The sequence below is a fragment of the Chroicocephalus ridibundus genome, chromosome Z, assembly GCF_963924245.1.
Source record: "Chroicocephalus ridibundus chromosome Z, bChrRid1.1, whole genome shotgun sequence".
Taxonomy (NCBI): domain Eukaryota; kingdom Metazoa; phylum Chordata; class Aves; order Charadriiformes; family Laridae; genus Chroicocephalus; species Chroicocephalus ridibundus.
The window spans coordinates 75290559-75318393 of record NC_086316.1 but is presented as its reverse complement, the minus strand read 5'-3'; the positions used below and the strand labels follow the sequence as shown (position 1 = coordinate 75318393).

Sequence of the window (27835 nt, the reverse complement as noted above, 5' to 3'; positions counted from 1 at the left end):
TCTCACAGAATCACACAGAATCACAGAATGATAGGGATTGGAAGGGACCTCTGGAGATCATCTAGTAACCCCCCTGCAAGAGCAGGGTCACCTAGAGCAGGTTGCAAAGCAACGTGTCCAGGTGGGTTTTGAATGTCTCCACAGATAGAGACTCCACCACCTCTCTGGGCAGCCTGTTCCAGGGCTCTGCCACCCTCAGGGTAAAGAAGTTCCTCCTCATGTTGAGATGGAACTTCCTATGTTCGCGTGTGCGCCCGTTACCCGTGTGTCCTGTCACTGGGCACCACTGAAAAGAGCCTGGCCCCATCCTCCTGACACCCACCCTTTAAGTATTTATAAGTGTTGATAAGTTCCCCCCTCAGTCGCCTTTTTTCCAGACTGGCGAGACCCAAGTCCCTCAGCCTTTCTTCACAAGAGAGGTGTTCCAGTCCCCTAATCCTCTTCGCGGCTCTTTGCTGTACCCCCTCCAGCAGTTCCCTGTCCTTCTTGAACCGGGGAGCCCAGAACTGGACACAGTACTCCAGGTGCGGCCTCACCAGGGCAGAGTAGAGGGGGAGGATGACCTCCCTCGACCTGCTGGCCACACTCTTCTTGATGCACCCCAGGATGCCATGGGCCTTCTTGGCCACAAGGGCACATTGCTGGCTCATGGCCATCCTGTTGTCCACCAGGACTCCCAGGTCTCTTTCCACAGAGCTGCTCTCCAGCAGGTCAGCCCCCAACCTCTACTGGTGCAGGGGGTTATTCCTCCTCAGCTGCAGCACCCTACAATTGCCCTTATTGAATTTCATAAGGTTTCTCTCCGCCCAACTCTCCAGCCTGTCCAGGTCTCGCTGAATGGCGGCACAGCCTTCTGGTGTGTCAGCCACCCCTCCAAGGTTTCTGTCATCAACAAATTTGCTGAGGGCACACTCTATCCCTTCACCCAGGTCATTGACGAATATATTGAACAGGACTGGACCCAGTACTGACCCCTGCAGAACACCACTTGTCACTGACCTCCAACTAGACTCTGTCTCCCTAGTCACGACCCTCTGAGCTCTATCTTTCAACCAGTTTGCAATCCACCCCACTGTCCATTCATCTAACCCACACTTCCTAAGCTTCCCTATGAGGATGCTGTGGGAGACTGTGTCAAAAGCCTTGCTGAAGTCAAGGTAGACAATACCTACTGCCCTCCCCTCATCTATCCATCCAGTCATGACATCATAGAAGGCTATCAGATCAGTCAGACGTGATTTCCCCTTGGTGAATCCATGTTGACTACTTCCGATACCTTTCTTCTCCTTCACGTGCTTTGAGATAACACCCAGAACAAGCTGTTCCATCATCTTTACAGGGATGGAGGTGAGGCTGACCGGCCTGTGGTTCCCTGGGTCCTCCTTCTTGCCCTTTTTGAAGACTGGAGTGACATCGGCTTTCCTCCAGTCCTCAGGCACCTTGCCTGTTCTCCAGGACCTTTCGAAGATGATGGAGAGTGGCCCAGCAATGACTTCTGCCAGCTCCCTCAGCACTCTTGGGTGCCTTCCATTGGACTTGTGAATATCCAGTTTAATTAATTGTAATTAATTAATTGTAATTACTCTCCCTCCAGATCCAGTGGTGGATGTTGACAAAAGCACCCCTGGTTCACCTGCCCAAGCCCACACCAGGGGGCTCTCACCACAGCTGCGAGTGAGCCACCCCGATGCCACAGCAGACCTTGCAGTGGTGAGGTAGGAAATCACTGCTCGTTATTCAGAGTGAAGGGTGAGCTCAAACCTCATCGCTCGTGTCCTGGTGTCCCCACGGCAAGGCTAGCATTCCAGCTGCGCTGGCCCCAGACAGACCCTAGGCAGAGCTCCCACAAAAACATGCAGCCATCCATGTCTCAGGCTGCAGGGTGTGCCAGGGCCTTTCACTGAGAGCGATAGTGAGAATACCTGTGTACGGTGTGACCCTACAACAGTGGACAGATTAAGGAAAATCAAGAAGTCTAAGAAATAGAGAAGACTGGTGGAACTAGGCCTCACAGGGAGGGGAGGAAGGCACGGCCAAAAGGCACGTGGCCCGCATGTGCTGGCAGATTTCAGGGAGCCCATGTGTCCAGTTAAGTTTGATGCTGATGCTGGAAATCTCCAAGGTCCCAGGGACAACCTGGAAGTCCTCTGTGAAGGAAATATTGCAAGAGGGTCAATCCCCTCTCTTCTCCTCCCAGCCTTGCGGCCAACCTCCACCATCCCCACCGTTCCCTCACCAGCCTGTCTGCATGAGGCTATCCTGCCTTCTCCCAGACAACACTCAGGCACCGCCTGCACCTTCTCTGGCCCTGAATCATTCCCAGGGGTACTCTGGGTGATGCAGTGACTCTGGGACGGTAAGGGCAAGTAATTGAGACTTCTTGTGCCCTTCTCCAGGCAGACCCATCTGGCTGGGCTGGGCACACTGCCTGTGTGCAGCAGTGAGGACTTGAACCCCTCGGCGCTGTGCTGGCTGCCCCAGCTGACAACAGCGCAGACACAAACCTGGGATGCATCACCAGCATTTTTCTCTGGAGTGAATGTCCATGCCATGGCCCGGCCACCCCGAGCACAGGGCACCAACTCTGTGAGACACGTGTGGCACCGCTCTCCCTGCCCGGGGGAACAGACTGTGAGCACTGGGGGGTGGCTGGTCCTCTCACTCACCCACACAGGTCAGGTTCCCCACCACAGGGTGCCAGTGGCCTGTGTCTTCCTTCAAAATCCAGCCACTGCGAGGGATCAGGGAGTCTTGATCCGGGTACAGCTTCACGCAGGCAATTTCCATAGCAGAAGACCAGTACCCTTCAGTGCATCTCATCTTCACCACTTCATTTGGGTTGTACAACACCCGATCTGGGTCAAAGAGAAACTTGGGGTCCCACTGGGGCTTCTGGCATTTCCCTGCACCAACAAGATGGGAAGGCATTAGCAGAACGGAGGGTGGCCTCACCGGGCATGTCAGAGGATGGAGCAGGGGATGCCCTCCCTGGCACAGCAGGCTGAGGGATGGAGCTCCAGGACACCACACAGAGCAGCCCTGCCACACCATGTCCCCAGGAAGGGGATGAGGGCAAGAAGGGCCCTGTGCTGCTTCCCCCAGGCCTCCCAGGAAAGTCCTGGAGGAGCCAGAACACAGAGGACACGGGGTAGAGGTCCCAAAGGCTGGATGTCCGTGAGGTGCTCTACAATCTGAAAGGCTAGGCAGAAACACCCTTAGACAGAAGGACGATGGGGGATGCAGCAAGAGCACAGCCTGCCTCGGTCAGGAGGCTGATGATGACCTGCAATGCAAGAGGAGACAGGGACAGGCAGGTTGCTCTCCTAAGGGGGTGGAAATCAACAAGAAGAGCCACGGGCACTGTCAGCAAATAACATGAGCCTTTGCTGTCTAGTTCTGGTCTACAAAATACATGTGGGTCATTCAGATGTTGGTGGCTATCACTGAACTGCAAGGATACAGGAGAAAAGAGCAAGTGAAAAAAGGACACGTCTATGGCAGACATGATTCCTCAACGACACTTGAAGAGAAATGACTGCAGTAAAACCATTGCAGGGGGCTCTGCTAGGTTCCAGAGCTTTCCTCGTGGTTCAGGTGAAGGCAAAGGCAAGCTCTGCCCTTGTCTGCAGCTCTGCTGTGCTACCCATAATTCAAATACCAATGTCCTCCTTTGGTGCTGCAGATACCAGTGACACAGCAGAGGATAACAGCCAGAACTTCAATTTGGTGTCCCACACATCTTCTACGGACGCAGATCCAAGACATCTCCCCCAGCCGCTCAGAGACAATGCAGCCGCTCAGAGACTGAGCCCATCACAGCCTCCCCCAGCTGGGACGCCTCAGGCCAAGGAGGGCAGAGCTGTGACTGTTGACAGGCCTTCTCAGGGATCAGCTGTAGGGAACAGGAGGAAGGGCCAGGAGCTGCCGCTGGGATCACAGGAACAGGCTCCATCCTGCCCTGGACAGCTGAGGGTACTGCTGGAAGGGGAGCATCCCTCCAGCCACTAGTGACGGGTAACATGACTCATGACCCCTCCAGTGTCTTGGTACGCCACTTCTGCTCCCATTTCCCTCCAGAGGGAATGACTCACACCTCAGGACCCCCACACCTTGCTGCAAAGAGCAACTGCTCCTGCTGTGCCCCATGGGGGCCTCAACAGGTACTGGTAACCCTCGCACACAGCACACGGTCTCCACGGGAAAGACCACCGTCTCCATAGGAAGAGCCCAGCAGAGATCCAAGAGGTGCCCCTAAGCCCTCCTGGCAGGCAGAAGCAACAGAACAACACTGCTGAAGAACAATCCCACTGAACTACAGCTCACTGACCATGGGGACTATGGGAGAGAGCAGCATCCCAGCTAACACAGGGATTCATCTCACAGCTCCCCGTGCCTTTGCTGAGCATCTCCACCACCTTCCCCTGTGAACGGGATGCTGCTCTGATTGCCCCGGCAAGGCCACGTACCCTGGCTTCGTCTTTCGTCTGTGCAACAAGAACAGGCCACCTCCTGCTCCCAGGGACACTGCCCACTCCTCAAAGGGACATTGCAGCTCCCATGACCACAGGGGCTTTCCCAGCGCACCAAGGCTTCACCCCACCACAACCCAATGGATGCCCAGGTGTCTCAGGACCAGCTTCAGCCCTCCCCAGCACAGACGCTGTGGGCTGAAGGGGGTAAAGCTGCGTAGCAAACGTGCGGGGAGAGCAGCAGCAAAATGTTGCCTGTAAGAGAGAGGCACAACCCACCCTTACCTGCTTCCTTGGCTTCCCCCTGGTTCCTGGGGCCAGGGTCCTTCTGTATCCCTGCACGCAGCCGAGGGGCAAGGACCAGCAGAAAGGCCAGAGCCAGCCCTCGCAGGGCCATGCTGCCACAAAGTCCCCGGGCAGGACTCAGTCTGAGCTACTTGGGAGAGGCATCCGTGTAACCCAGCGCAGGAGAGGTGCAGACACAGAAATGAAACAGCCACGTAGGGAAATCACATGTGGTGCAAAGAAAGCTTCCTCTTTGGAAAGAGAGTGTCCTGCTGGCCACAGGGCTTCTTCTCGCCCATCTGCCCGCAAGCAGTGACAGGTCCAGCCTTGATGCGGTCTCCTGGGTGCCTCGGTCCAGCCTTTTGGCTGGCTACCTCAGGCCCCTGTAGCCCTGCTCCCACAAACACCTCCAAAACCTTCTCAGCTCTGCCTCACTCCTCTCTCACAGAATCACACAGAATCACAGAATGATAGGGATTGGAAGGGACCTCTGGAGATCATCTAGTAACCCCCCTGCAAGAGCAGGGTCACCTAGAGCAGGTTGCAAAGCAACGTGTCCAGGTGGGTTTTGAATGTCTCCACAGATAGAGACTCCACCACCTCTCTGGGCAGCCTGTTCCAGGGCTCTGCCACCCTCAGGGTAAAGAAGTTCCTCCTCATGTTGAGATGGAACTTCCTATGTTCGCGTGTGCGCCCGTTACCCGTGTGTCCTGTCACTGGGCACCACTGAAAAGAGCCTGGCCCCATCCTCCTGACACCCACCCTTTAAGTATTTATAAGTGTTGATAAGGTCCCCCCTCAGTCGCCTTTTTTCCAGACTGGAGAGACCCAAGTCCCTCAGCCTTTCTTCATAAGAGAGGTGTTCCAGTCCCCTAATCCTCTTCGTGGCTCTTTGCTGTACCCCCTCCAGCAGTTCCCTGTCCTTCTTGAACCGGGGAGCCCAGAACTGGACACAGTACTCCAGCTGTGGCCTCACCAGGGCAGAGGAGAGGGGGAGGATGACCTCCCTCGACCTGCTGGCCACACTCTTCTTGATGCACCCCAGGATGCCATGGGCCTTCTTGGCCACAAGGGCACATTGCTGGCTCATGGCCATCCTGTTGTCCACCAGGACTCCCAGGTCTCTTTCCACAGAGCTGCTCTCCAGCAGGTCAGCCCCCAACCTCTACTGGTGCAGGGGGTTATTCCTCCTCAGCTGCAGCACCCTACAATTGCCCTTATTGAATTTCATAAGGTTTCTCTCCGCCCAACTCTCCAGCCTGTCCAGGTCTCGCTGAATGGCGGCACAGCCTTCTGGTGTGTCAGCCACCCCTCCAAGGTTTCTGTCATCAACAAATTTGCTGAGGGCACACTCTATCCCTTCACCCAGGTCATTGACGAATATATTGAACAGGACTGGACCCAGTACTGACCCCTGGGGAACACCACTTGTCACTGACCTCCAACTAGACTCTGTCTCCCTAGGCACGACCCTCTGAGCTCTATCTTTCAACCAGTTTGCAATCCACCCCACTGTCCATTCATCTAACCCACACTTCCTAAGCTTCCCTATGAGGATGCTGTGGGAGACTGTGTCAAAAGCCTTGCTGAAGTCAAGGTAGACAATACCTACTGCCCTCCCCTCATCTATCCATCCAGTCATGACATCATAGAAGGCTATCAGATCAGTCAGACGTGATTTCCCCTTGGTGAATCCATGTTGACTACTTCCGATACCTTTCTTCTCCTTCACGTGCTTTGAGATAACACCCAGAACAAGCTGTTCCATCATCTTTACAGGGATGGAGGTGAGGCTGACCGGCCTGTGGTTCCCTGGGTCCTCCTTCTTGCCCTTTTTGAAGACTGGAGTGACATCGGCTTTCCTCCAGTCCTCAGGCACCTTGCCTGTTCTCCAGGACCTTTCGAAGATGATGGAGAGTGGCCCAGCAATGACTTCTGCCAGCTCCCTCAGCACTCTTGGGTGCCTTCCATTGGACTTGTGAATATCCAGTTTAATTAATTGTAATTAATTAATTGTAATTACTCTCCCTCCAGATCCAGTGGTGGATGTTGACAAAAGCACCCCTGGTTCACCTGCCCAAGCCCACACCAGGGGGCTCTCACCACAGCTGCGAGTGAGCCACCCCGATGCCACAGCAGACCTTGCAGTGGTGAGGTAGGAAATCACTGCTCGTTATTCAGAGTGAAGGGTGAGCTCAAACCTCATCGCTCGTGTCCTGGTGTCCCCACGGCAAGGCTGCCATTCCAGCTGCGCTGGCCCCAGACAGACCCTAGGCAGAGCTCCCACAAAAACATGCAGCCATCCATGTCTCAGGCTGCAGGGTGTGCCAGGGCCTTTCACTGAGAGCGGTAGTGAGAATACCTGTGTACGGTGTGACCAAGTAGATGATCTGCTCAGCTTGGTGGCCCATCTTTGAGAGGAAGTAGACAGGTTAAGGACCATCAGGGAGTCTAAGAAATAGATAGGACTGTCGGAGCTAGGCTCTGCCCTTTCTGAGACAGAAACAGTAACATCAACCAGAAGGAGACTGCACCCAAAGCCCAAAGTGCCCTTGCAGAACTGCTTCACAGCTCTGCAGCATGAAGAGGAAAGACCCTTTGCATGAGAAGAGGTGCTGGAGCAGAGTAAGGGAACCCGATCTGCTCCCCGTATAACAATCAACACAATAAAGAAAGGACCTCGTGTGTTAGATCTCTCTTCTCAGAGGTACAGAGGCTGGATGCAGCGTCTAGGGAGGTGTGCTTCTTACCAGCGGCTCGTATTAGGGATGTCACTGAGAGACTACCAAGCCTTGTACAGTCCTCTGTCTATTATCTGCTGCTATTGTTTCACATGGGCACCAGTGATACAGCCAGAAGCAGTCTGAGGAATATCAAGAAGGACTACAGAGCCCGTGGAGCGGCGGTCAGGGACTCTGGGGTGCAGATAGTGTTTTCATCAATCCTCCTGGTCAAACGGAAGGGGGTTTGAACAGGTCAGTCAAATATGGCAAATCAACAAATGGCTGCAGGACTGGTGTCACAGCCAGGGGTTTGGCTCTATAGACCGTGGGACTCACTTTAAGAAAGCTGGTTTACTTTGGCCTGATGGGGTCCACTTGTCAGACAAGGAGAAGAGCACCTTTGGTCAGAGGCTTAGCAAGGTCATGAAGAGGGCTTTAAACTAGAGTTGCCAGGGGAGGGGAACCTCAATCCATCCCACTCCTACCAGTATAATGCCAATGACAGTAACAGATGCCCAGAAGCTGGAGAAGGGTTGCAGGTCAGCAGGAGAGCACCTGGAGTGCAGCAAAAAGGAACACCAGTCAATGCAGCCAGTAAATCAACTTCATCGGGGCATAACTTCAATGTCTCTGTGCAAACACAGGTAGCATGGGGAATAAACAGGAAGCGTTAAAGACGTGCGCAGACCTGTAGGGCTATGAACTTCTCATCATCATGGGACCTAGTTGAGACCACGCTACCTGTAGGATGGGGAGGAGGGAAAGCAGGAACACAAAACATTATGCTGGGAGCATGTAGCTTCTCAGATGTGCGTCCTCAGGACTGCCAGGGGCAGGAGAAGCTGAGCCCAAGCTCCTCCACAGGGACAGGGCTTTCACATCCAAAACAGGGAGGAACCATGACAAGGTGGGAGCTTTTGTGGGGCAGGCAGCCCCTGCAAACCAGAACAATTTATTGGTTGTTGGGACACAGCAGCACAGCTACGAGGGCAGCACGGTTGGACCAAACTCAAGCAGAGGCCGGGGTCTACGTGGATATGGGGATACAGAGTGCGGAAAGAGGGACTGGGACCCAGCGACCTGCTTTGGTCTCAGAGGACACCTGCAGGCACCAGGATGAGGATGAGAGAACTTTGCCAGAACACTGGAGGACTGCCAGAACACATCCTTGCTGGCACAAGCGCGTCATCTCAGGCCTTGGGCTGCTCCTGATCTGTGACAGAAGATGCTTCATGAGGGAGGAAATTTGAGAGGGAGCAATAACCCAGCACAAGCTATATGAGGTCCTGCTTCCAGCCTGGGAAAACCAAGCCTGGAGAAGTGGCCATCAGTACTGAGACGGGGACGTCAACCCCATCTTCTCCTCTCCCACACTGCTCTGAGAGTCTCCTGAGGACTCCAAGACAGCCAGGGTCTGAGGAAACGTCTCCCCAGCCTGGACACCTTTACCTGTGGACACCAACAGCACCCAGGGCAGAGGCTGCTGCATGCCCTCGGCAGCATGGGGAGCTCACACCACCACAGCTGCAACTCTCCACCCTCTCCCTGCCATGTATGGGAACAGGCAGGGTACTCCGTGTCCTACCTGCATTTTCTCCTGTCAGAAGAGTGTCCTTGACCACACAGTAATTATCCAGATTCTCATAGGGCTGGAGCTCTGGTGGGATGACAGAAACAGCCTGAGAGCCCCGCGGTGATGGGAGAAGGAGCAGGACAGATGCAGGCAGGTGGCAGCCCTGGAGGCTGCAGGACATGCTGGGACACACACCAGCAGGACAGTGGGGCTCAGCAGAGGCACTGACTCCCCCAGGGATGGGCAAGCACAAGGGGCAGCTCCCAGCCCTCGCTGGAGACCCCAGCCAGAGCTGCTGGAAGAGCCAGCTGGAGGACGTTCTCAACTGGGGATAATAAATGCAGGACATGCAGCTCTGGCAGGTCAGGCAGAGGCAGCTGGACTGCCTGCAGCCACCACCGGATGGCAAGAGGACATGCAGATGTTCTTCCCGATGGCCAGGCTCTCCCAGCACAGACCTGCGCCTCTCACAGCTCTTACGCCAGCCCTACAGCTGTCTCTGTGGTGGCAGCCATACCTGTGTAATGGTCCTCCTCGGCTTTGCTGGGCAAGGCCTTCCTTCTCCTGGGAAGGCAAAGGGCAGTCCTGAGTCAGGGGAGAGGACGAGGTGGCCCAGGGCTCTGCAGAACTCAGAGGCAGAGGCATCGAGAGCTCTGCACATCCTCCCTCTGCGCCTCTCACGAGCATCCCAGAGGGACAGCACTGGTGGCGGCAACAGCAACAAGGGATGGCGTCTCTGAGCATACATGGTCCCTGACCCAGCCCCAAGGTAGATAGATGGTCATGAGCCCCAGCCGGCAGCCCTACAACTGAGACACAGTGAGACAGCCAGCTGTGTCCTTGGCACCCAGAGAAGGATGGGAGCAGCAAGGAGAATGCCCTTTCAATCCCCAGACACCCCAAAGCACAGCATGGCCTGAGGCTGAGCAGCGACCCCAAGACTACCACCTACTCACCTGGACAGCACAAACCACAGGATCCCTGCAGACAGGGCGACCAGCACCAACACCACCACCACCACCGGCACCACCATCCCTGGCCACAAGCCCAGATGCTGCCCTGCAACTAACACACAGCCAGGAGTGGGTGCCAGTCTGGACCACGTGCCAGCCATTGCCCCAAGCTTGGTGTTGGGGGCGTGCACATCTGTAGACACATGTGTCCAGGCTCTGCTGTGCTGGATGCTCCACGGACAGGCAGCAAGGCACGGTCTTCCCTTGCCCTCACGTCTGCTGGGCAAGGAAGAGGGACGGAGGCTCTGGACCACAGGGAATTGCCCCGTCTCACATACACAACCAGAGGGTCAGAACACCTACTCAACCAGGCTGTGCACAGCAAGAGGAGACACAGACCCAGACTCAGCAGCTCTCGTGCTGACCTTGAGCCCCTCATGCACCCGAATGCAGGCATGGGTATCATCATCTTCTTTAGTGGAAGAGTAGAGGGGCCAGCTCTGCTCTCACAGTCATAACCAGGGGCCGAAGCGATGCAGGTGCTCTGGGGACCAGGTGATGGACCCCCTGGAAGCAGGATTCGCCCAGCCCCACAGCCCCCACCGTGGAGTCAGGCTCTCAAGGCTGCCCACGCTCCCTGCCCCTCTCTTGGTGGGTACAGGGTAGGTGCACACACAGCTCTGGAACCCGCTCCAGACTCAGTGCTCGCCACCTCAACCAGACCCAGGGCAAAACAACCATTACCTGAGACGTAGGTCTGAAATTCCAGGAGTGACGCAGACCCAGCACCAGCCACCGTGAGGCCCTGCACTGTCACCGTGTATTTGCTGCCAGGTGCCTGACGAGGCGGCGTGTACTGAGTGACAGACTGGTTCACCATCACCTGCTTGAATTCAAGGAAGCTGCCATCATGCGCTCTCCTCGCCGTGATGTTCAGCTAGAGGAAGGACAGGGAGCTGGTGGGGAGCAGCACCCTCCTCCCGCTCCTGCACAGGGCAGCTCTGCAGAGTGGGGCTGCTACTGCTGGCTGGGGACAGCAGGGGACCTGACCCCACCAGGAACACCAGCAGCGTAGAGCTGGTGTGCCCTGGCCAAGGAGGGATCACACCTCTCCCCAGGCTGCCTGCACAGAGCTCCAGGCACGGAGGTGCCTGGCAACGTGAGGGGGACCGTGGGTTGTCCCTGGTCCTCCGGTACCTGGTATCCGATGATCTTCCCTTTGCATGAAGGCAGTGGCTCCCATGAGAGGGACCCTGTGTTGGGATCCAGCCACAGTTTCTTCGGTTTGTCCGGCACTGGAAGCACAGGAGGATGGGGTCATGCATCGAGCCAGCGAGCGTTTGTCCCCCACAAAGTCTGCATGTGCCACAGCAGAAGCAATGGTGTGCTGAGGACAGGGAGAGCAAGGAGGGGACATGATGTGCCTCACAGCCTTGCACAGCTCCTTCCCCATTCACTCACATGCTCCATACAGCCCAATATCAGGATCATCACTGCAGGGAGCAGATGATCACACTGAGCTGTTGGGGAAAGGGCACCTTTACGTTTACATTTAGGAGGACACATACCTGTTTCCTTTGTTGTGAGGAGCCGTGTGTACAGCATCGTGCTGGGGGCCAGGGAGATGGTGACACTGTAGACAGTGTAGGGCTGCAGAGGGGGACAGGTGAGTGTTCCCTCCTGGCCGTGGAGCATCTCCTCTCCCTTCACCTCCTCAGACTCACAGGGAGGGGAGGAATGTGCTTCCAGACGGCACCTGGCCCGAATATGCTCACAGGCATCAGGGAGCCTGCAGGTCCAGTTCAGTTTGATGCTGGTGCTGGAAATCTCCAAGGAATCAGAGACAACCTGGAGGACATCTGGGAAAGAAACATTGCAAGAGGGACACTTCCTTCTCTTCTCCTCCCAGCCTTGTGGCCAACCTCCACCATCCCCACCGTTCCCTCACCAGCCTGTCTGCATGAGGCTATCCTGCCTTCTCCCAGACAACACTCAGGCACCGCCTGCACCTTCTCTGGCCCTGAATCATTCCCAGGGGTACTCTGGGTGATGCAGTGACTCTGGGAGGGTAAGGGCAAGTACTTGAGGCTTCTTGTGCCCTTCTCCAGGCAGACCCATCTGGCTGGGCTGGGCACACTGCCTGTGTGCAGCAGTGAGGACTTGAACCCCTCGGCGCTGTGCTGGCTGCCCCAGCTGACAACAGCGCAGACACAAACCTGGGATGCATCACCAGCATTTTTCTCTGGAGTGAATGTCCATGCCATGGCCCGGCCACCCCGAGCACAGGGCACCAACTCTGTGAGACACATGTGGCACCGCTCTCCCTGCCTGGGGAGAACAGACTGTGAGCACTGGGGGGTGGCTGGTCCTCTCACTCACCCACACAGGTCAGGTTCCCCACCACAGGGTGCCAGTGCCCTGTGCCGTTCTTCACAGTCCAGCCACTGGGAGGAATCAGGGAGCCTTGCCTTGGGTTCAGTTTCTTGCATTTGATCTCCATGGGAGGAGGCCAGTGCCCCTCAGGGCACCTCGCCATCACCACTTCATTTGGGTTGTACAACACCCGATCTGGGTCAAAGAGAAACTTGGGGTCCCACTGGGGCTTCTGGCATTTCCCTGCACCAACAAGATGGGAAGGCATTAGCAGAACGGAGGGTGGCCTCACCGGGCATGTCAGAGGATGGAGCAGGGGATGCCCTCCCTGGCACAGCAGGCTGAGGGATGGAGCTCCAGGACACCACACAGAGCAGCCCTGCCACACCATGTCCCCAGGAAGGGGATGAGGGCAAGAAGGGCCCTGTGCTGCTTCCCCCAGGCCTCCCAGGAAAGTCCTGGAGGAGCCAGAACACAGGGGACACAGGGCAACCACAAGAGGCTTGTTCGATGCACAAAGCTTACACAGAGACTGGTGGACCCTTTGGGTACCACAACACCTTGAGGCTTCATGAGAAGGCAACGCAGCCTGAGCCCAAAAGATGGCTGCTGCAGTGATGGCATGTAGCAGGGACCAGGAAGGGAGACCGGCACATGGGGACGAGGCCAGGCCTTTGCCCTGACTGCACGGGCTGAGAGCACACAGGGGACACGGACCTGTGATCCCCCGGACCCTGACATGAGGCTCTCGGCCACCTTTACCACACATGACTGTCTGACCTCCAGCACAGTGGCCCACCTCCCCTCGGCACGTGCCCTTGCCAGAAGCCCTCACAGAGCCCCAAGTCACCCATATACCTACACCAGAAACCTCCCAATCCTTTGTGAACCACAGGCTGGAGCCCTGCATCCTCGCAGCTCTGTCTTGGCCTGGCATGGACAGCTCTGGCCACTGCCCCCACCCCAATCCCAAAGCCCCTTCCCACCAGGACCCTCAGGGACTGAGGCTGGCACCAGACACATCCCCACAGAGGGTCCCCCGCAGCCCCGGGGCAAGCACAGGGCAGGCTCAGGGGTTGACTTGACACAGCCCTCAGCAGCGCCCACCATCTCCCTGGGCCGGCAGAGAGCCCAAAACCCGCTGTGCACACACAGCCTGCCTTCCCCTGCTCGGGAAGGGCAGAGCTGGGCAGCCAGGAGACCTCCTGATACTTTCCTTACCAAGGCACTCCACGTTGGACTGAATGCGGATCCAGGCACCGCTGCTGTCCCTTCCACGCCAGGCTTCCCTGTATACTGATTTCCCATGACTGATGGACTGGACTTCGCCTGAACATTTGATATGAGTGAAGGATGGCTGGAAATCCTTAGGGCAGCTCAGCATCACTTCTTCATTCTTCTTGTAATTCTCCTGGTCTGGTGTCAGCCGGAGTCTTGGATCCCACTGGGGTCTTTGGCACGTTTCTGGCAGAGGTGACAGTAGGTGTTAATCATGGTGGGAGATGCCAAGGAGGTGGGGCAGGGGTAGGTGGTGCTATATCAGCAATCCCCAGCAACCTCTACAGTGATTGAAGGGAGAGGGAAGGTGACACGTCTGTCTGACAGTAAGTGGCCCCTCCGCAAAACTTGTTGGGATGGGGCTCTCCTTGTGAGAGTCAGCTTGGCCTGGGGTCTGCCTAGCCAGGGGCTGGATGAGCCTGTGCCAGAATTCACTGGGGGAGTGGTCTCAGGGAGATCTGAGTGGCCCTGATCAGGCTTCGGAAATGCATCCCCTCCAGCTACTCCCTCCAGTTCACAGCTGCAGCTCTCCACCTGGAGCCAGAAGACAATGGGCTGCTCTCTCCTGCACTATCTCCCACAAAGACAGAGGCTGTGGGAGTGCACCAGACCCAGTGGGCATCTGCTGCCATTCCACACACTCACAACGTGGCCCCTCGAGGCATCTTCCAGCACCAACAGTCTGCCCTCAGACCCCCACAGCTACGTTGACAGCACAGGACACAAAGCTCACATCCCACGCTGCACACACAGCCTTTTCTCCGCACTTCACCCAAAGCGAGCCTGCCTTCTCCTGCTCTGGTAGACGCGTCACCCAGACTTCCTCACCCACTGCAAACCAAGTCTGTGAGAAGGCATAGTGGTAGCAGGTGGCCTCCACTAAATTAGCATGAAACACCCCTCTTCAGCCACACGCATCTCCACAACTGACCGCTTCCTGCCAGACGGCACTCATGGGGCTGCAAGCCTTTACACTGGAACAGGGGCAGTGCCACACTTCCCTTATCTGCTAGCAGGTTTTCATGCCATCATCTCATCCCTGCACCCTGGACCTCCACCGCAAAGGACAGCGGCCGCCAGCCCCATCCTTTGCGATCGCGTGTGTTCTCCACATAGGAAACTTCTTCGCCTGCACATGCGTCCCTTCCAGCACCCTCACATCACACACTTCACTGCAACAGTGAAAAGCCTTGACAAACCTGGAAGCCTTGACTCAGTCTGAGCCCAATTAGGCTTCCCCAGAGTTTGACCCAGGACACCAGCCATCAGGAAAGAAATCCCTCTGACAGGGGAAAATGAAACATGCTTCAAAAAGCAAATTTCCACCTGTGGGGAGGAACGTTTTTTTCCTGTTGGTACTTGTCTTGAAACAGGTCCCAGATGCTGGATGTCCCTGAGGTGCTCTACAATCTGAAAGGTTAGGCAGAAGCACCCTTAGACAGAAGGACGATGGGGGATGCAGCAAGAGCACAGCCTGCCTCGGTCAGGAGGCTGATGATGACCTGCAATGCAAGAGGAGACAGGGACAGGCAGGTTGCTCTCCTAAGGGGGTGGAAATCAACAAGAAGAGCCAGTGAGGAAACAGCTGGCAAGGCCAAGGCACAAAAAGGGACATAGCAAGTGGGGGCAATGGAAGCACAAGGTTGTCTCGTGCAGACCTCGGTGGGCAGAGGAAGGTGAGCAGAACTGGGCCATAGGCACCGTCAGCAAGTGACATGAGCCTTTGCTGTCTAGTTCTGGTCTACAAAATACATGTGGGTCATTCAGATGTTGGTGGCTATCACTGAACTGCAAGGATACAGGAGAAAAGAGCAAGTGAAAAAAGGACACGTCTATGGCAGACATGATTCCTCAACGACACTTGAAGAGAAATGACTGCAGTAAAACCATTGCAGGGGGCTCTGCTAGGTTCCAGAGCTTTCCTCGTGGTTCAGGTGAAGGCAAAGGCAAGCTCTGCCCTTGTCTGCAGCTCTGCTGTGCTACCCATAATTCAAATACCAATGTCCTCCTTTGGTGCTGCAGATACCAGTGACACAGCAGAGGATAACAGCCAGAACTTCAATTTGGTGTCCCACACATCTTCTACGGACGCAGATCCAAGACATCTCCCCCAGCCGCTCAGAGACAATGCAGCCGCTCAGAGACTGAGCCCATCACAGCCTCCCCCAGCTGGGACGCCTCAGGCCAAGGAGGGCAGAGCTGTGACTGTTGACAGGCCTTCTCAGGGATCAGCTGTAGGGAACAGGAGGAAGGGCCAGGAGCTGCCGCTGGGATCACAGGAACAGGCTCCATCCTGCCCTGGACAGCTGAGGGTACTGCTGGAAGGGGAGCATCCCTCCAGCCACTAGTGACGGGTAACATGACTCATGACCCCTCCAATGTCTTGGTACGCCACTTCTGCTCCCATTTCCCTCCAGAGGGAATGACTCACACCTCAGGACCCCCACACCTTGCTGCAAAGAGCAACTGCTCCTGCTGTGCCCCATGGGGGCCTCAACAGGTACTGGTAACCCTCGCACACAGCACACGGTCTCCACGGGAAAGACCACCGTCTCCATAGGAAGAGCCCAGCAGAGACCCAAGAGGTGCCCCTAAGCCCTCCTGGCAGGCAGAAGCAACAGAACAACACTGCTGAAGAACAATCCCACTGAACTACAGCTCACTGACCATGGGGACTATGGGAGAGAGCAGCATCCCAGCTAACACAGGGATTCATCTCACAGCTCCCCGTGCCTTTGCTGAGCATCTCCACCACCTTCCCCTGTGAACGGGATGCTGCTCTGATTGCCCCGGCAAGGCCACGTACCCCGGCTTCGTCTTTCGTCTGTGCAACAAGAACAGGCCACCTCCTGCTCCCAGGGACACTGCCCACTCCTCAAAGGGACATTGCAGCTCCCATGACCACAGGGGCTTTCCCAGCGCACCAAGGCTTCACCCCACCACAACCCAATGGATGCCCAGGTGTCTCAGGACCAGCTTCAGCCCTCCCCAGCACAGACGCTGTGGGCTGAAGGGGGTAAAGCTGCGTAGCAAACGTGCGGGGAGAGCAGCAGCAAAATGTTGCCTGTAAGAGAGAGGCACAACCCACCCTTACCTGCTTCCTTGGCTTCCCCCTGGTTCCTGGGGCCAGGGTCCTTCTGTATCCCTGCACGCAGCCGAGGGGCAAGGACCAGGAGAAAGGCCAGAGCCAGCCCTCGCAGGGCCATGCTGCCACAAAGTCCCCGGGCAGGACTCAGTCTGAGCTACTTGGGAGAGGCATCCGTGTAACCCAGCGCAGGAGAGGTGCAGACACAGAAATGAAACAGCCACGTAGGGAAATCACATGTGGTGCAAAGAAAGCTTCCTCTTTGGAAAGAGAGCATCCTACCAGCCATAGGGCTTCTCCTCATCCATCTGCCCGCAAGCAGTAATAGGTCCAGCCTTGATGGGTTCTCCTGGGTGCCTCGGTCCAGCCTTTTGGCTGGCTGCCTCAGGCCCCTGTAGCCCTACTCCCACAAACACCTCCAAAACCTTCTCAGTTCTTCCTCATTCCTCTCTCCCTTCAGATACAGTGGTGGATGTTGAGGAAAACCCCCCTGGTTCACCTGCCCAAGTCCACACCAGGGTGCTTACATCATGCATCACTTTTAGCTTGAACTCACTCTACTTATTAGCTTGAACTGACCCATCCTCAACAATCCGTCTGTTGATCACCAGTGATAGACCTCGCAGATATGACAAGCTCCTGAACCAGCCAGCTGTGGGGTTTTTTCCCATCTCCTCCAAACCTTTCCTGCTACTCTGCTCTAAGATCCACTTTCTTAGTGCCTTCTAGGGTGTGAAGTGCCTTGAGATGGACAGTGCACACAGCACTGTGGCTAAGAGGGTCTTCCTGGAGTTGGATGGAGAAGATTTATTCCTGTCCCTGGCTAGGTCAGGTGATGTCTTTGGATATGGCAGTGAATTCCCTGGGTGCTCCTCGTTTTGGGCGATAACCCCAAGGATGGCTCACTCACACTCCCCCAGTCTCCTGTCCCTGAAGATATCACCACCAAGCTCTTCTCTGAGCCCCTTTCCAGCTCACACACTGTTGCATGGTCTCAAGCTTCCATGAGTCCTGGCTCGCTGTGCTTTTGTAGCTCTCTTTGGCAGCCCCTCTTTCAACTCTGTGGTTTCCCTGGACATAGGAGCATGATTGCTCCATGGTTCAACACAATCAGTGTTCTGGGAATGGGTGCGGTCACCCAGGCTGCTCTTCACCACTTGGATGGAACTGGTTGACCCAGAGCTCCGTGGCAGACCCTTTCCCAGGAACCACCATCCTCAGCACCACAGGACAGTGCTTGGTGTACCTGTCTACGTTATCTCAGTAGAGCAGCAACACCGAGGGGTTTCTGGAAGCTAGGTCTCTCCTAAGAACCATTCAGGAACATCAGTACAGTGATGGGACAGTCCATCTGTCTCACATACAGCTGTTGTGAGATTAATGGCGTAAAGTCTTCTAGCACACTTGCAGCACAAGAAAAAGCTGCACTGAGTCATGTCCTCCCTGTTTCCTTGGCAGTCCTCTGGGCTTTGGGAACCAAGATTTTCCTGTCCCTGTGAAGCCAGCAAAGGTGCAAGGACCCAGGAGAAGGGCCACAGCCAGCACTCACTGGGTCATTTCCTCATGAAATCCCAGCACTAGATGTAGACAACCCCACTACCTCTCTTTGCCATATGAAAGAAGCAAAAACAGTGAAAGAAAACAGTCAAGCTGCAAAAATGCACTTGGTGCAAGAGGCTTCTTGTTGCAGCTGATGTATTTATTTTCTTTTCCCCTATTCTGAAATGCACCGCAACCTAGCAATCTGTGTTTGGCCTCTTCCTCCTTAGAAAGTTGTCATTTTTTGAGATTTGTTGTCTTAGTGTATGGCATGCACTAGAAAAAGGCTGAAAACCAAAAGCCAGCACACTCAGTCATACACCTAGCTCTTACACAGTCTAACATTAGAGCTGCCGATTCAATTGATGCCTCACTTCACGGGGAACCACACAGCAGAGTTCAAATGAGAGAAGGTTTCCAAGGGACTGTCAAGTCACACAGCAACTCATGAATCCAAACTTGGCATGTAATGACCAATGGGAGGTGATGAGCTCCAGCTGCGTGAGACCACTCACTGCGCTTCCAAGTGCACATCACGTGTGGGCTGCACATACCCTGAGTACACCACTCTAGTCCTTGCAGCAGGACTAAGTCTCACACAGCCATCTCAACACATCTTAGATACTTTCTAATACAGATTTCCTGCTATAATGTACAGCAGATGTGTACATTTTTGCCCATAATCAAGCCAGCAAGCCAGACACCTTCCTCTCAGTTGGGCAGTTGATTTGACCATCGTAAACATGATTGATGGGCTGTTTCCTGAAGATCTGGTTCAAACCTCAATGAACTAACAGGACTCAGACCTTCGGACCGAAGAGAGAAAAACCCAAACCACCTACAATTTACAATCAGTTTTGCTTCTGATAGGAAAGAACAATGAGGGCTCAAAACCATCCACAAAACCACAAGGAAATGAGAAGGAGATGTGGTTTTTGAGGATGAGGCTTTGTGGAAAGCACTGCTAGCGTTTCCACCATGTTCCCCTACAGTAAAGTCTATTCCTGTGTCAGACCTCACAAATAACAGAAATACATTTAAGGCTTATCTTCATCCCTATCCCTTGTCCTCAAGGGAGCCCGGCATGGGGCGTACCTATAGATCATCAGACATGGCCATGGTCATGGAGGTGGGCTGAGGCCAGGCTGGGATGTCATCCCACAGGTGCTGGATCAGGATCATGCCTGGGGAGGGTAACCCAGTCAGATCCAGCCCTGAGATGGCCAGGCAGAGGTCTGCTCCCTGCACAGAATCAGTGCGCGACCCCCTGTGATCTGCTCATTCCTGCTCCCATCCCCAGGGCCATCTTCAGTACATCCCACCCTGGTGCTTGGACAGGGAACCTGGCTGAGCCCAGGAGGTGGGAATTTTAAGATGTGGAGCAGCATCTCAGGCAAGACTAGCTCCCCCCCAAACTCTGCTGCCTGAAGGTGCTGCTTTCGGGGCAGGATCTCTGCACCAAGGTCAGTACTTCTGACCTGCTCTTTCTGCCTCCCTGTTTCATACCCATCTGCCCCCATCTGCCCCCATCTGCCCAGGGGTGGAATATTGTGCCTGTGGTCTCTCTCGCTGCCTGAGTGGGGCAGCTCTCTGTCTCCTAGACAAAACTGTTGCCCTGCACCTCCTTTATTGCACAAGCCTCTCTACACTGCTCCCATTCAAATGCTCCACCCAACCCCATGTGCTGGCCCCACGCGTCACAGCTCTCTTTCATAGGCAGCTGATGGAGTGCATGTGTTTGGTGGAGTCATGAGTCTTTCCTTCCATACACGGGTCTTAAGTAAAGGGCTTGGCATTTCCCCTTTTCAGTTCTCGGCCTGTACAGTTTCCAGAGGAAAGCAAGTCCTGAGGAAACGCCTATGCCACCCAGGGTAGCCAGGAACAGAGAAGTGCCCAAAATATCCTGAGCCCGGAAAGAACCAGATGAATAGGGAAGAAAAAGCCAAGCAGCTGTTTCCCAATGAAATGGAGCCAGTGGTCTGGTGGAGGAGGGAAGGTGGCACAGCTGGTGGTGTTTGCTGGTCTTCTGGGGGCTGCACAGCCCCATTGTCCTGCCTGGTGCTGCACCAACAATGCCTTGGAGGAGGCATCGCTGCTGCTGGGGGGACCCTGAGCTGCCACAGCTCCCACCCGACCCATCCCAGGATGTCTGTCCTTGTCCTGGCCGTGCGGTTGACAGCAGCAGAGCTGATCAGCTGTGCCTCCCCAAAGCAGCATCCCTCATACATGGGGCATCAGAAAGCCAAGGTCTGGGCCCCTGCTCAAACTTTCCTCAGTGTGTGGCCCTGTAGAACCCCCTGGAAGCCTGCTGGCTTCTCCCAGCCTTCAGCCTCTGACCAAGGCTTGCTGTGGAATGACACTGTTTCCCATAAAGGCTGGGCGGGTGGAGGAGAAGGAGGTAAGTCAGTGCGAGTGGTGGGGATGGCACAGTGCCCAGAGAGCAGCTGTCCTTTGTTGTACGAATACATGCGTTAAGTCACGTGCATCTCCAGCCCAGGATCAAGCCAAGGGCAAGATCCTACAGTAGTGCCACAACTGACCTGGGGGCAGAGGGAAGGTCCCATCACAGGCAACCACCTCCCATGGGGAACTCCCACTTAGCCTGGCCCAGTTCCCCTTGGCCAGCCGAAATCCCGCAGAGCCCAGGGCCATGAGACAAGCAGGCTGGGGAGGAGGTTTCCAGGTGGGAGGCAGTGGGGAGTGAGGGTGGATGCTGCTTCACCCCAGCCATGGAGGAAGTCAAGTCTCTAGAAGGCACTGGGAGGAGGACATCAGCCTCCCTCTGGGAAGCCTGTCGAGACGATGCCTGTGATGGTCCTTCTTCATGAGAGTCCAGGCTACAGGGAATCCACATGAATGCTCCTGAATGTCCCATGTGAAAGGACTCGCCGTGCATCATGGTGTGACTTACATGCTGAACTGGTGGTGACACACTTGGCTCACCCACAGCCTGCAGCACCAGGTCGCTCCTGGCTTTAATTACCCCAGGAGACCAGTTTGTCCAGTGCTGGTGCAATCAGCCACTGCAGAACAAGGCCTCAGCAGGGTGGGGTGACCAGCCACCCATGACACAAGTGGACAGAAATTAGGCCACAGCAATCAAAGGTATTAATGTGTTGTGGTGCCATGCAGGTGCTGCCTGGGAACAGGGCTCCAGCATGCAGGGCACAGCAGGATCAAAGCCCTGCCCCATTCATCTCAGCTCTACCTTTCACTGGAGCCGGCAGAGATCCCAGGTCAAGGCAGCACTGCCACCACTTGTCCTGGCTCAAGTATCATTTGCATTTGCTGCTGCTGCCCTGGGAGCATCAGGCTCTAACATAGGCATCTTTGCCACTAACATAGTTGTGTAGCACCCACTCCTCCTCATTTTTTACCCACCCCGCTCATGTTTTACCCACCATGGGGTACAAGGCTGCTGTGAGTGGACAGCCCTGCTCCCTGGCTCTTTTGTGTTGTAGAGATGTCCCCATGTAGAACAACACACACCTCCTTTCCTTGCCTTTGTCTTTGTGGCAGATGCTGGCACACTTTGTTTGTGACAGACCCATCCACGTACACCAGGTTTTTCTGCCCAGGCCCCATGGAGCATGCTGATGCACCTCCTTGGAGGTCAGGGTGCCTTGACTCATGGGAGAAGGCGGGAGATGAGAACGGCTGGCAGCGCTGCTCACAGAGCTTGCTAAACCTAACGAGATTTTCAGCAGCCGGGAGAAGAGCTGTGATTGAATCGGCTGCAAGCAGCGGTGTGACAGCGACTTCCACACCGAACACAGCACAGCTGCCTTCCCTCCCCACACCGGGCCATGCTCCAGTCTATGCTGCCTCAGCCTGCTCTGCATGGAGAGGGGGTGGCCGGGGCACGAGGATGAGGGAAAGGGACATGAACTGACCCCCATCACAGAGAGCTCCCAACCTTGCTGGTGCACTGGGAGCTGAGGCTCTTCCTTCCAGACCCACCCCCACAACACCTGGACAGAACATCACTGTCCACACGTGGCATCGGTGACCTCCAGGTTGCCATGGACATCTGGAGCCCAGCACTGTCACCCTGCTCGTCTGTGCCCCAAAACAGAGAGGGGAAGTTGAAGAAGAAGGCAGCAGTCTCAGGAGGCCAAGCACGTGGCTCAATGCTCCTCTCTGCCCGGAGGTGGCTGCGTCCATGTTTCCTCCTAGGAATGTCCCTGGCCCATGAACTCTTTTGAACCTGCCCTATTTAGCGCAGGCTAAAACTGTGTCAGGGAACCAGCCTAGTGGCATGGACAGTTATAGGGTATCGTGTTTTCTGTTGATATCGTGCTATGTTTTGGATTTGGGATAGGAATAGTGTGATAGCGCACTGGTGGTTTTGGTTGTCGCTTGGCAGTCAAAGTCTTTTCTGCTTCTGACACTGTCCCACCAGCGAGCAGGCAGAGCGGACACAAGAAACTGTGAGGGGACACAGCCGGGACAGCTGAGCCCAACTGACCAAAGGGATGTTCTATACCATATGACATCATGCTCAGTAAGAAAAGCTGGGGGAAGAAGAAGGATGGGGGGAGCTTTTGGAGTGATGGCGTTTGTCTTCCCAAGTCACCATTACGGGTGATGGAGCCCTACTTTTTTGGAGATGGCTGAACACTTGCCTGCCGATGGGAAGGAATGGATAAATTCCTTGTTTTGCTTTGCTTGTGTGTGTGGCTTTTGCTTTGCCTATTAAACTGTCCGTACCTCAACCCACGAGTTTTCTCTCACTTTTACTCTTCCGAATCTCTCCCCTATCCGAACCAGGGCGCAGGGAGAGTGTGAGTGAGCGGCTGTGTGGTTCTACCTGCTGTCCAGGGTTAAAGCACAACACAGGCCCATGCTCACACTGAGGAGTTACTCAGAGAGGTGGGTGACTGCTGGCTCCAGGGTGGGGAGCCCCTTGCAGCACTTACCTCTTGCTCAGGCACATGGGAGAAAAAGCAGCGCTCCACAGTCACTACTTGGGGGCAGGAGAGCAAAAAGGGCTGGGAGCATCTCTCTTAACCCATGCTGCTGTGGCCAGGGTGGGATGCGCCTTTTCCGAACAGAAGCTCAGAGCTCATGCGGGAATGGTTCTCCAGTCTGATGCATTGCTTTCCTCCAGAAGGGTTCGCTTTGTCAACTCTGGGATGGGAAACCAAGCCAGGGCAAGGCTGAGGATGTTGGTTTGTTAATGTAGGGTCTCTGGGGCAGACTGTGCACGTGGGTTTGTTCTGTGGGGTCTCTGGCAGGCACTGTGCTGAGCTGTGCGTGCCCTCACTGGCCTTTCTCTCCACATTGCTGTGCTGTTTCTGAGTTCCTCCCTGCAGCAACGTCAAGCCGTGCAGATCAAAGAGCAGCAATGAACCACAGGTGGAGGCTCTTCCACAAAGCCATAGGCCAAGACCCGCTGAGCACTCCCAGCCCTGCTCCCTGCCCTGCTCTCCTGCAGCTGGTGCCGTGGGTCACAGGGCTGCTCCCACCAGTTCAGCCAGGGACAGTCCTGGACCTGCTCTGATGTGGTCCCACTCAGCCCACCACTGCAACCAGACCAGGTTCTTGGCGTCTCTTACATCTGGCAGAACCACAAGCACTTCAGGGACGCTGTGCTGTGGCTGGGGAGTATTATTAATAGCCTGGCATGGGGCAGGACATGCAGCAAGGCTGGCACAACCTCCTGGGATGAATGTGGAGCTGCTGAGAGGCCCATCGCCCAGGGCGAGGTCAAGAGGGCAAGGAGCAGCCCTGTTACCTGCTGGTCAGCCTTGGAGGATGACCATGGCAGGTATTGGGAGATAAGCTGTTCAGGCTGGGTCAGGAGCAGGGTGGGGGATGCTGGAGGTGGTAGCATTGCCCCTACCTGTTTGGCACAAGGAGAGCAGCTCCTGGTGACCAGTGAAGCTCTCTGCAGTGTGGTTCACATGCGGCAGCTCACATGGCTGCATGTCAAGAGCTGCCTGTCCCTCCATTTCAGAGGTGGTAGGTTTTTTTAATATCAGTGTTCTCCGTGTTTCCAAACTCACCACCCGCCGGGCATCCAGCAGGTTGGTACTCAGCTGCCTTCAGGCATCGGCTGCTCAGTCCCCTGCCACCCTGTTGTGGACCCTGACAGGGGCACTGGGGCTCGTTTGGGGAAAAGCAGAGCAGGGAGCTGAAATCACTGCCCACCAGTAAGAGGCAGGGATGGGATGCAGATGCTGCCTCCACAGGTGTCACGGTACTGGCACCCTGGCGTGGGAAGCATTAATAGGAAATAATAGGAAGCAGTAAGCAAATGCTGCCAGGTGCTGTGCTGACTCTGCTCGTAGAAAATCAATGACACAACAAATATTTGCAGCCCTCCCACTACATACAGGCCTGCATTGGCCTTCCGCCTGGAGTGCTGCGAAGGGAACAGGGAGGGCAGCAATGTGTCTGAACAGCGCGGACCTCATCAGTCCCTGCTCGCCGCTGGAGGTGGGCTGCTGCAGCTTGCAGCCATGCTGCTGGGAGCGGAGTGCGCACGGCTCCGCAACACACAGCGCGCTGGGAAACGTAGTCCTGCTGCATCCCCCGTAATGTGTGCTGTCGGGCATAACCAGACTGCCCATGAACTACTGGGGCTGGGACCTTCTCCCCTACAGTTCCTCGCACTGACCAGGCCTCCTGGCAGGTTGCAACAGACCTTGCTGTGTCCCCATCTCCTGCTTCCAACGGGGCAGAAGAGGGAGGTGTTTTCCAGGGACCAGACGCATCATAAGTGGGGAGCTGGGGAACATGCAGGACGCAGGCAAGTGTGAAGATCTGATGGGTGATGTGTGGAAAAGAGCAGAGGTTGTCAGGGGACAGGGCTGAGAGGACACCTGGGACCAAGAGACTGCACCCACGTTCTGGGAGAAAGAACCAAAGGGTGTAAGTCATTTGAGTTAGTCGGTGCTCCTTGTCCTGCTCAGCTCTGGGTTTGCACAGCCCCTCCAGGCTGGAAAACCCTCCTGAAACAAAGCCTTGTGCGGCCCCTGGCACAGCTTCATATACTCACTGCCTGCAACTGTTCCTGGATCCCCTGCAAAAGCAGCCATTGACTTTCCCGAGTGTTTGCAGAGAAGAAGCCTCAGTTATGGATGGGGTCTCGCACATGGGTGCAGAGGATGGGACTGCCCCAGTCCTGGGGCTCTGAGGAGGGCAAGCCTTTGGTCGGGGTGTGTTACTGTTGACTGATCTCTGTGCTGCAAGGACCCGGTGCCACAGCTGCTGGTGGGCAATAGAGGTGGGGGTGCAGCGAGCACCAGGCTTTCTGCGTGGAATCCCCCCTGCATCCCTCACTGCCCTGCACGCAGCCTGGCCACCCCACGGCCATGGGGTGCCCCAAGCCTTACAAGACACCCCCAGACCCTGCACCTCTCCGGCACCAGCTTCCCTGGGCTGTTTGAAGGCTCTTGCCCTTGCTCTGCCTGGGTGATGTATCATCCCAGCAGGCAGGGAGAAGGTGTTTGTTAATCCCTGAGCCTTCTCCCCGTGAGAGGGGGAGGGTGCAGACGGAGAAGGGCAAAGAGGACAAAGCCCCCCTCCTCTCCCCGCTGCAGCTCCACAGAAGCAAAGCAGAGCCAGGCAGATCTTCCTGCTCTTCCTCACCAGGGCTTGAGGAGCTTAATTCAGGGTTTGCTGCAGGCTCATCCCAGCCTGGCTTTGTACCCAGCTGCCCAGAGTGTACCTGCCCACACCACAGGAGGGATTTGGGGCACCTTTACCTATATCTCAGCTCAACACGTCTGTGCCAGGCAGGAACAGACCATGGTGGAAATAGCACAGTAGAGCTACCAGCGCTGATGAGAGAAGGAATGGTAAATCCTGCAGCAGCAATTTCCACAGTCAGGGCCGTCTCCAGGGCTTTAATTTATCCGTTACAACTTAATTGGATGTAAACCCAGTCACTTTTAAGCGGTAGGAGCCCTGAACTGAGCTTCTCTCTGCAAGATGCCTCGCCAGGACTCCCTATCTCTGCTGCGGTGCCTTGACTCTCAGGGGACCACTACTCACGTCCACTCAAGGGAAAGAGAGAGGCAACACGTGCTCTCCTTCTGGCCCCAGCTGGGCTGGTTTGCTCCTCTGAGCGGCTCCCCACACCACTGAGGAGCCAGTCACTGGGCTGTGGGTGCAGCAGGGTGCTCAGATTTTGTGTACCAGGGCTGAGCCTGGGCAGGCAGAGAAGGCACCACTGCCATCTCTGCAGCTGCAGCTGGCCATCGTGGCGGAAGGGCAGAGCCTGCAGCCTCACGTCCCCACACGCAGACGCTGGTCTCTCTGCCTATCTCTCTGTGCCTATCACAGGAGGCCCTTGAAGCTGCTCCTGTCATTCTGGTGGGCTGTTGTCAGCAGGACAGGCACGTGAGGCCTGGGACACCCAGGAATGCGGACTATTGGACAGAGCGGTTCCCCACAGCTGCAGCAGCCTCCCTGGCACACGCCATCAGTCACCCTGGCAGGAGGAGGCACCAGGCAGGAGCAGTACTGGTGAGGAAAGGGATGGCTCGGACCCCACCAGGTAGGGACTGGGGACAGGGCTCTGCCTCTCCACAGATATGAAACTTGCTCTGCACAGACCCACTCCCTTCTGTGAAAGGGCAGAAATACCATGATTTTTTCTAGAGGGGGGTTGCAGGGGGCTGCTCCCACTATAAAGAATCCAGAGGCTCAGTTTGCCAGCTCTAGCCCACAGAGTTATTCTCCCTCCAGGGCACAAGGAAGAAAACCCAGGGCTCATGGTCCGTGGTGTTTACTCTGTGTTTGGTGGCACCTGGAGCCAGGCACTGGCCAAAAAAATGCCATACCAGGACACACTCCATGCAGTTTCTTTTCCCATCAGGTGACGGAGAGCCAGCATTACTGCACAGGGAAACCGCTGGAGCAAAGCAGCAGGGCAGCAGAGGAGGGCTGTGGCAGCAGTCAGGGAGGTGGCTGGGGCAGGGCTGGGTCCAGCACAGGCAGGTGGAATGGAGCAAGGGCAGATCCAGCTGCAGGGAGTCCATGGGCAGGAAGGACAGGACAGATAAGCAGCGGAGCAGGGAAAAGTCCAGGGGGGAGTGTCACATCCCACTTTCAGGAAAGAGATGAAGAGAGATTCGCAAATTCCCAACGGCACGGACTAAGGGGAGATAAATCTCAAGGTCCATGTAGAAACACTTATTAGCTTCCCAAAATGATTAGTATAGGTCTTAACAAGTCCACGATAATCGGTTAGGTATATGACAAATGATGGCAAATGGTGAGGTATGCATTGTGTTACTTAACAACAGGTATAGGACAACTTATGGCAAGTGGTACTTAAGGTCATACTTAAGGTTGTTACTTAACAACTCTAACTATCACTTAACAACTCCAAGAGAAAAGAGAAAGCCAGGATAGAGAAAGGCAAAGACAGAGAAACAGACATAGATAAAGAGACCACCGGTCCTGGTTCTAGCGTCTTTTTCAGGGAATCTTCCCAGGCATAATCTTCTTCTTTCTTGGAAAAATCTTCCCAGGTATGGTCTTTCTTGGGAAGAATCTTCCCAGGCACTATCTTCTTCTTTTGTTTCTTCTTTGTTCCCCCCCCA

General features: G+C 55.6%; 1 protein-coding gene across 1 annotated transcript; it reads right to left on the bottom strand.

The window, feature by feature from the left end:
• Positions 1-8804: 8804 nt before the first annotated feature.
• Positions 8805-16860, bottom strand: LOC134509080 (uncharacterized). Its single transcript, XM_063321550.1, has 9 exons — positions 16749-16860; positions 13598-13840; positions 11572-11862; positions 11201-11298; positions 10748-10940; positions 10007-10109; positions 9568-9614; positions 9063-9134; positions 8805-8926 (listed from the first exon to the last, which is right to left on the bottom strand). The coding sequence occupies exons 1-9, from the start codon at positions 16858-16860 to the stop codon at positions 8805-8807; spliced, it is 1281 nt and encodes a 426-aa protein (XP_063177620.1).
• Between the last annotated feature and the right edge of the window lie 10975 nt (positions 16861-27835).

Coding starts and splice junctions, on each gene's coding strand:
- LOC134509080 (XM_063321550.1), bottom strand. CDS start 16,860: ATGGCCCTGCGAGGGCTGGCTCTGGCCTTTCTCCTGGTCCTTGCCCCT. Junction 11,299..11,571: donor CCTCACAACAAAGGAAACAG/GTATGTGTCCTC, acceptor CTGTGCTTCCAG/TGCCGGACAAACCGAAGAAA. Junction 8,927..9,062: donor TCTGACAGGAGAAAATGCAG/GTAGGACACGGA, acceptor TGGTGTCCACAG/GTAAAGGTGTCCAGGCTGGG.